General features: G+C 41.7%; 1 protein-coding gene across 1 annotated transcript; it reads right to left on the bottom strand.

Annotated features, from left to right (window-relative positions):
• Positions 1-8,364: 8,364 nt before the first annotated feature.
• Positions 8,365-9,435, bottom strand: LOC120678759 (BTB/POZ and MATH domain-containing protein 1-like). Its single transcript, XM_039960074.1, has one exon. The coding sequence runs from the start codon at positions 9,433-9,435 to the stop codon at positions 8,365-8,367; it is 1,071 nt and encodes a 356-aa protein (XP_039816008.1).
• Positions 9,436-9,700: the final 265 nt, after the last annotated feature.

Consider the following 9,700-nt stretch of genomic DNA (forward strand, 5'->3'; position numbering starts at 1 on the left):
TCCTAATAATCAATGTCCAGTAGTATAGATAAATCTAGACCGTACGATGTTTACATACATGTCCTTTTCAAACAGTAGTATATAGTAGTATTGTGCACCATAAAAGTCCTCTATAACAGAAGGGATTGAACCATGTCCACGCCAAGTTTGTCTTCTGAAAGACTGAAGTCTGCCCGGTGGTCTGGTCGACCATCCCCAGCTCACAGGACGCCCGCACCTAATCGTGGCTCAGGTTATTTAGAAAGATGCAGATTTCATCGCGGTTGCTGTACCCGTCTAGGTAGAAGAGGAGGGCCCAGTCGTAGCCACCGACGGAGAAGAACTGATGAAGTACTGCTTCAAGCCCAAGTCGTTCTTGTGTTCGCTGTACCCGAAGATGTCAAACATATGCTTCCCGTGCTCTGTCTGCGGGGTGCATGTCGAAAAAGTCGTCGGCGTCGGCATGAGGTGAGGCGCTGAAGACGAGGAGGATGGCGGCAGCAGGAAGAATCGGCGGCGGCGGCGGCAAGAGTGTGCCCTAGACATCCAAATGGCAACAAAAAAAGGCGCAATTCAAGATTATATGCCGAGAGGAAAGAAAAGGTGCTGGTTAAAGCCATCGAACCTTTTAACTCCGATGATGGCCGGACTGCCGGAGCAAGCGGCGGCAAGGGATAGGCGAGACTGTTAGAAAAAATGGATTGTCTAGGAGTAGATCAAGTGGATGAAATATTAACTGTGGAGAAAAACTTATCCTTGTACCCTCCGTGGCCACCTCCCATGGCGCCGCCGTGGACGTCGAAGTCCATCAGAGTGGTTCTGCGCTAGGGCAGCGTCGGGCGGGGTAGATGCTTCATGGTGGCGATGCCGGCGTGGCGCAGAGGCGACGGCGTTGTAGTCGACGGCGAGCCAGTGGCAGTGACGGCATGGCACAGTGAAGCTTCCCGTCGATCTCAGCCCTCCCTCTAGATCAGTCTAGGGTTTGAAGTGGGGAACGGTGGCGGCAGTGATGAACCTTGTGTCCTGAGCTGCCAGTCCCCACCTCCTCTTTATAGGGCTACGCGATGGGGGCCCACCAGCCTCTTCTTGGGCTGGGCACCCCTGATCAGGGCGCGAGTCAAGGGTCCAGACATGGCCGTTGGTCCAAATCTAGTGGAGATCAACCTAACATTCTCCCCCTTGATCTCCTCTTATACTTTCAACTTTATATCTTTTACTTTTTTTTCATATTTCATCACAGATTAATGCATAGAGCAGCTTCACCGTCACGGTCAGTTGCCGATAGATTCAACAGCTACAACACATGTCTCTGTTCTGAAATAGATACTTTAACTTTGGGGCCCTTTATTGTCCGAAAAATATAGGCTATACCATAAACCCATGTCGACTGTGTGTTCTCTGTACACACTGGGCGGCAAGCCTTTAATAAGTGGATCCACAAACACATGTCTGTCATTCTTTTATTCAATGCATTTCAATATAATTCCGGACTTTCTCCTTTACAACGTATAACTTTGTGTCAATGTGTTTGGCACCACACTTGACTCGTTGTCATAGGAGCAAACTACTTAAATGGTTATCGCTGTTATCAACCATTATCAACTCCGGGTACAGGATCCCTTGACCATTTTGCCTGTCCCTCGGCCTCGTATCATGCTATACCATGTCTTTGCATCACATTGATGTTAATTGTTTTATTTTGGAGATTTTCCACACAAAAACTCCAAGTGTGAAAGTTAGCGACAATTGTGGATTTCGCTACATATTTCACAAGCTCTACTTTTGTACTCACTACCCTTTTGAGAGCACTAATTATTTCCTTCTTAGCATGAGGCCGATATTCTCAATTTCATTTCAGTGATCTATATCTGGATTGAACTTTTGCCAAAATGACCCGGATACACAAAAAATGCCAGGGTAAATTCTTTACTTGCGCACTCATAAAGCTTCCAACAGCTGAAGCATATGGAACTATTTCCATCTCACATTGGCTCCTGGAACGCTAAAGTTCCCAAAACTGTTACCCTTGACAATAGGAACAGGCGTAGGTTTACTCATATGCATACTTCATCTCTTTAAAATCTTTTCTAAGTATGCCTTTGTTGTAACCATAATACCCCTTTCTTTTTATCTCGATGAGTTTCAATTCTTAGAACGAAAACTAACCACCGAGATCAAAAACTTGAGGACAATAATTCTTTATCTGAAATATCATATTAACACCACCACTAGTGGGTAGGATGTTATTTTTAAGTTGTGGAAATAAAATTTCCCATTCATTAACTTTTCTTAAAACTATTGTCCTCCTCAATCTCTTTAAACCCAAATTTTCTTACTATTTTTATGAACTTTAGACACCACCATATCAAGGCTTTAAATGGGTTTCTTCTTGTGGTATCTCATATATTCTTTCTTTCCATGACAAAACGTCAAGTAGTGTCATGTAAACATTTCTTCTCTTTGTGTGAAACTTTTGTCACAAGCCTTGTGTTATATCTTTCACCATTCCCTCTAGAGTCACATTTCTCTTTATAGGTCTATTACAACCTACTGTGATGACTCTTTTAGGAATCATTTTCCTTTTCCATGGACTTAGCCCATAGAATTCTCGTGACTTCTTCAAATGAGGTGGAATCAACCTCCATTTCTTTTCTTGGCTCGTTGTTTTCTATATGGGGCTGCTGTTGCTCTTTGCCAAAAGGCAATGGACTCTATAGGCTCTTGCATAACAAGACTCTTCTTTACATTATTCATATTCTTTGAAAAGCTAACAACAGGTGTTGTATACAACATCAAGTATGAGAAACTTATTGCTCCTGAATCATCGAAGTACAACATCAACAAGTATGAGAAACTTATTGCTCCTGAATCATCGAAGTAGACACGCATTCCTACTTCTCTTCAAGGCTTAGGTCTCTACATACCATGCTCCCCCAGATTATTCCATCTTTTGTAAAGATGGCATATCAGTAAATCTCTTGTTTGGGTTCCATCTGTTAAAGACTTTATATATGCTTTGAAGCACCATCTTACTATCTTTGAGGGTTGTCCAGTATGAATACTGGTGGCTAACTCACTATTTTCCTTTTGGAACTGTAAAAAGGTCCTGAAATTTAGCTATTTCTTTACATAGGGGTATCAATATAGTGACCGTTGTACTCCCCCTGGCGGTCACATTTATCTTTGATAGATCATCTCTTGCTTTCAATGCATAGTATGCATCATAAAGTGCAGGGAAGTATCTTTTTTAACTGTTTCATATTTCTCCCCCTCAAAATGTGGCATGAACTTTTCTGCCACAATTTCAAAATCTATTCATAACTCTTGTGAATGAGGGAACTTTTATTACTTCATCCACATGATTACAACATGCAGGTCAAAGTAATTTCTTAATTCGTATGGGAGTACTTTTTCCGCATTTCACTTCGAGAACTCAATAGAGTCCTTTATGACTAGTAATTTAGCGAGTCACGCTCGCGCATCATCCTTATCTTGAGGTTCGCATGTAACTTTTCATTCTTCTTGAACTCATTGAGTGCTTAATCACTGTGACACAATAGAAGTGCCCGATCAATTTTAGAATAGCATAAGAGCTACTCCAAAAGTTCTCTCCCACTATGGGATGCACCAAAAGCACATGAGTCATCACAACTTTTCCCGCCATGTAGGATAAAACTATGCCAATTTTAACCGCATTACGGGTATTATCCCATATTTTTTCTGGACATAAATGCCAAGATTAGATCGTGTTCAATCATTAATTCAGAAATTAATCTGAATATTCCATAACACGCATGCTTAGTCTGACGTTGGTCAAATTAGCCATGCATGCCTTATTACACCTCTGACTGAACTCAAAATAAATTCTTTTTGATAGAAAGTACATAAGAGACATTTCTCAAACTGAACTCTTATTACTAGCACACGGCATAATAATAATTTTTTCTCTTCTCACCTCGCAATTTTTTCTCGTGTTTCGAAGGTAAAAAAGTTGTTTCGAACATGTTTTGCTGTGTGTTAGATCGAGAACACACGTCAAAGCAAGTCTTGCCGTGTGCCCTAGATCTGGCACACAGCAAAGTAAGATTTAAATTTGTATAAACGACCAAAACAAAATTTGTATATCTCAAATAGTTATAAAACTTTTTAGTTGACAACTTTTTTATTTGCATTCATTTAGGATCTCAAACAAGTAATTTATACTCGGTTTAGTATAATATGTGGGGAAAGAAAATGGAGTATAGACACAAGTGAGTGTGTGGTGCAGTGATAGAAGAGGTTACTCATGAGGGGGAGGCCACTGGTTCGAATCCTGCCAGCGCGTAGCGTGCAAAAAGTGGTGCGACTTGCGACTTCTATGGAGTGGGCAGGTGGCTGGGCTTTGTAGTTGACCAAAATGACTAGGCTTAGTCCTGTTGCCTCACCATCAACTCCTCCCACACAGTCTGCACGCTCCCTTCCCACATGGCTCGTCCCCGCGCGCTCCATCCCTTCCGGCGCGGCATGTCCCCACCGCTCCACCCCCCCTCTTCCTTAACCCCTTTCGTCCTCCTCCAGAGCCTAACTAAGCTCCAAGCAGACCATTACTGCTGGCGCTCCGTCCAACTTCGACAGTCGTGCCTCGATTACTCACACAACGCGAGCACCTTCCCCAAACCCCGATTGCACTCCTCCCCCACTGAATCAACCAGAATTGATCCCGCTCTGACCGACCACCATTGGAGCCTGCCCGAAGCTTTGAGCTGCCCGTTGACCCCTCCTCTCCGGTATCCCTCTACCAGGACCGAGCCCCACTAAGGCGAGCCGCATGCTCCTCATCCTCCCCAAGCCGCCAGGCAGCCACCTCGGCCCCTACCTCGCCGTAGCGATGCGGCACCTCTTCGCCACCACCGTCCCAACCACCTCCACCTTGGCTCTTGCATTAAACCAGCGCAGGTGAGCCCCTGATGCTCTCATGCCACCCCTCATCGCTGGCCAAGCCCTCCCTCGCCGGGAATTTCATCCACACTGTCGCAGGCATGCTCGGGGACTACATTGAAAGCTCCAAGTTCTTTATAGGGTGTTTAGTGCAAAATCCAAGGACCTCATTTGAATTTTACATTCTCAAGATTTATCTAGTCTGTTAGTTTCTCCACCATTTAGGAGGCTCTCTATTTTTTTTTCAGGGTTGGAAAACTCTAAATTTAGCTAGGAGGATAGTTATTCTTTTGGAGTTGTCTCTATTGTATCTAAAAAAACTTTTTTTGGAACGTGCCAAAGCACATATTTTATTAAGAGTATCTCAAAAACAAAACTAGTAATGTCTCTAAGAGCATCTCTAAGAGTTTTTCTAAATTTCACTCTCTAAATAATCATTTGGATAGTCATGTGCATAAAAATCGCTTTCTATACATCTTCATTCTCCAACAGCTTTTTTATATCTTGTTTACATTCTAGAGAGACATTTTCGCTATCTATCTTTGGCTAGCGAGAAATCCGAAATGGATGATGGCTATATTTGGATAACCACTTAGAGAAGCTCTTGGAGACTATTTTTCCATCAAAATCTCTATTTCAACAATTAGAATGAATATAAAGAGTCTCTTGGAGTTGCTCTAATTAGTTTTGTATGTTGGGCAAAGTGACAATTGTCACGGCAACTCCTACAATATGCTCAAATATCCAAATGTTCTCCAAAGAAAATTTTTGAAATCAGGGCAGTACCAGTACAACAGCAGTCAATACTAACTAGTCAATTTTTGACGAATACTAAATTCAATAAACATGCACACTCCCGACATCAATAGTATCTTCTTTGCTACTCACACAAAAAAAAATGTGGCATCGTATTTTTTTTTGTTGTGTTGACGTTGTTTCTAGAAAAAAAAAAGTGCACAATTTTGCTTGACACCGTTGGTTTTTTTTCCTTATTGCTAAACACACCGTTGGTTTGTTTTTTCCTCCAATCGCTTGCACGTTTGTTTGTAAAATATCTACGTTGGCATGGCATGGTTCACCTGCCTATCGCCCTTTTCATTATCTCCCTCTTCAATAGGTCTGTCCCCACCAGCATGTCGCAGCTTCTCCAACGGACTACAATTCCACCCACATAGCTCCAAATGGTCTCAACACTTGGGGGCTCTACTGCTTAGCAGACTCCCAATCCCACAGTCTAATACCTTTGTTTTCGTCAATGGACTCACTTGTCAGATCCACTTCTCTCCTCTCAGCTGAGTGAGAGGCCAGCACAGAGGTTTATGATTGAGGGGCCTAAGAATGAACACAATAAAACAAAAATCCAGAGTCAATCCTACATGGTTATCATTGAAAAGGCCTCAAATGTCAACTACTACAGGACTCTAGTGCTTAATCTACCAAAGTACTAATTTCTCATTAGAAATTTTATTTAACTTAAAAATGATATTTTTAGAAAAAAATGTGCTTCCTAATTCAATTTGTATGCAAAACACACAAACTTCATAGGGTTGCACAGTTTTTTCTGAAACTTGATGGCTGAAAAGTCATATAAAGTTGATCTGAAGGAGTAGGGAATAAGGGTTACTTTTTTATTTCTTCTTATATATATATATATATATATATATATATATATATATATATATATATATATATATATATGAAGCGTCCCACTAATTATATTAATAGTTATGCAAGAACTCGACAAATTAACTATCTGTTCTGCCACAAGGCAATGTCCAGTACGTGATCTGTCACTTTTACGAGAAGTATCAAAAATTACTACAAACTACAAGTGGCTAAAACATGTGAGATATGTCTTAGTATATGAGCATAGAGATTCAAGATTATATTCCATATCCTCTAACTCACATTACATCAAGTGATATATTCTGTTTGCTGATGTTTTTTCTAGACCAACTGCCAATATCTGTTAATTTGAGTTACCACTGATAGCAATATTATCCACTATAGAAACACAAATCCACATGTCAAAAGTCACAAATGACTTTCCAAAAAACTGATATGAAGTCAGGGCAATAAACCCAAACTCTTGAAGTCTTGTTTGATTTTATTAGAGCACTGAATTCTATAAACAAAATAAATCCCAAACTTCAATGGCCGTGTTTGGATCCAAGAGCTAGAGCTATTTGGGCTAGAGCTAATTAGCTCAAGCAAATAGCCCTTGACATGTTTGGATTCAAGAGCTATTTAGTCTTTAAAACACCTTTCCCAATCATTGGAGTCCTATTACCTCTCTTGCTATGGTGGGGTCCATCTGAAATAGCCAAAATAATGATCCTTTGTGTGGGATAGTTTTCTGAGGTAGACTATTTACAAATAGCCAAAAACTAGCCCTCATGTTTGGGGATTTTGGGCTATTTTGGGCTAAAAATAGCTCTAGCCCTTGGATCTAAATACGCCCAATATTATCTTCTTCGCTCAAATTAGCTATTGCCTTTCGGTCAATGCCCATAAATAAAAAAAACTATACCAATACATGGACTTTAGTGCAGTGGCAAGATCATGTGCATGGTCTATTATGAAGTTTGTTTCATTAACTGAAATATCAATGTAGGAATTCATAATTTTCTGCAAATATATACAAAGAACATGATACACAAATTATACATGTACTTATAAATAAAAGAGTATAATTAGAAAAATAAATGGTAAAACTTTATTAAGAAGGGTAATAACACTGCAACAGTGTTAACTTTTTTTCCATTTATATATGATGCTAGTCCTTAATAATATGCTATCATTATGTATAAAACTAATTTTTAATTGATGGGTCCTTAGTAGTACTTTTGTAACTGTAGACTTTTTGGTGTATCCATTGGTGGCAAAGTGTTCACAAAAAAAAAGAAGAGAAAAATTGTAAACGCATCCTAGAATCAAGAACAGGATCGGAGTGTATACCGCACGCAGACTCGTACAGGCAAATATTGGTACACTATGAAGCAAAATAAACGCCATAAGAGTGTCAAAGTTTTCCTAGCAATGATTATAGCCCTCAATAATTAATAATATACTATCATTATATTTAACACTGAATTATATTAATGGATGACTAGTGCACCATAGCATTAGGAAGTAAATACTGTCTGCATGTGTCCATTATTTGTGAATGGGTATGTACACAGAGACAGATTTTGCAGATAAAAAGTGATGCTATACAGTGGGAATACTAAGTATATATAGAGAGAAAAGTAGGCAGTTCGCAGATCAAGCCATTCAAAAGATAAAGCAAGCAGACTGCTTGGAAAACTTAAATATGGATAGAGCACGATGAAGTATATTTTAGATTCATCTAATAATGGTGAGCTGCTCAATGCTAAAATTATAACAAACTTCTATGCCAGCATCTCTCAAACTATTTTGTGTAATTTAAGAACTACCACTACTGATGGACAGCTAGATATGAGCTCCTTATGCTTTATGTAGCTTCCTTGACTTCTCAAATAAATCTACTAGTGCAGAAGGGCAGGTTGTCTTCAGATTCTTATAACCTTGGGTTGCTACCACTGAATCCATCACACTTGATGAACTGGTGATAAACTCTAGGCAAATATCTTTAAGCCTGCCGCAGTTATGCTGATAAGCCAATGCCATTGTAGCTGATACAGTCTCGACATCAATATTATTACGAAGAATGCTTTGACATACCAATTTGAGCCTGTCCACAGCATATCTATCAGCAGCCACGAGCAAATGCTGGATCAGTTCTCTCTCGACATCTCCATCCAGAGCATCCATGTCAGGTAAAGAATCGGTATAGATGAAATGGAGCAGGGCTCTAAAAACTTCCGGTTGCATCTCTTCGATGGTCACTAGCTGTTCCTTGGCCTCCCTCATTTGCCCAAACAGCTCCGCTTTGAAAACTGGTGACCTCATCGCAAGCACGACCTTGTGTGCTGCAAAGGTGTCTCCTCCAACACTGAATCTGACATCCACTCCCTCCCCTGCATCCAAAAAGTTCCAAAGATGCTCCCCGATGTTGGATGGCGGGACCTCAATTTCATTCAGTAACACAGGTGCAGATACCTGTGGTCCTTTCCTTACTGTAACAATGCATTGGATGGTGAGGTGATCATCCCGAAGGTACGCCGACGCTTCGAACACGCCCCGCTGCATGAACGAGGCATTCAGTGGACCAAATCCGGTAATATCACCGGAATTGAACACCCTCAGATCCGTCTTGTGCACTGATGTCGGCAGCCCGGTGGTCTGGTCGACCAGGCTCAGGTCGCAGCTGGCCCGCGCTCTGGTGTCCTTGCTCAGGAGCTCGAGGCAAACTGAGATGTAATTCGTGCTTAACGTATTGAACCCGTCGGGGTAGAAGCGGATGGCCCAGTCGAATCCACCGACGGAGAATGTTCCTGACCTGATGAACTCCGCGTTGCCCATACCACGATGCTTGCTATAATCAAAGATCTCAAAGACATGTTTGCCTTGCTCCGTCACCGAGGTGCACGTCGACACTGTCGTGGGCGTTGTCATGTCGCCGGCGAGGCGTCGGGACCGCGCGCGACAAGGTGCAGGCCGGAGCGGAGGAATCGGCGGCGGCAAGCCTCCCGTGCCGGCGTGCCCTAGACATCCGATCGGAAGAAGGGAAAAAAGAAAAGGCATGTTTCAGACGGGAATGCAAGCGTGAGAGAAGAAATCTTGTCGGAGGCAACCAACCTTCAGCAGATGGCAGCAGAAGGCGGCGAAGGCGGCGGCGAAGAAATCGTTTACAAAAGCTAGTCCATAAGCTGTTACAAAT

Source organism: Panicum virgatum, chromosome 6N (genome assembly GCF_016808335.1).
Source record: "Panicum virgatum strain AP13 chromosome 6N, P.virgatum_v5, whole genome shotgun sequence".
NCBI classification, from domain to species: domain Eukaryota; kingdom Viridiplantae; phylum Streptophyta; class Magnoliopsida; order Poales; family Poaceae; genus Panicum; species Panicum virgatum.

Excerpts from the sequence above, each read along its gene's own strand:
- LOC120678759 (XM_039960074.1), bottom strand. The coding sequence starts at position 9,435 with ATGACAACGCCCACGACAGTGTCGACGTGCACCTCGGTGACGGAGCAA.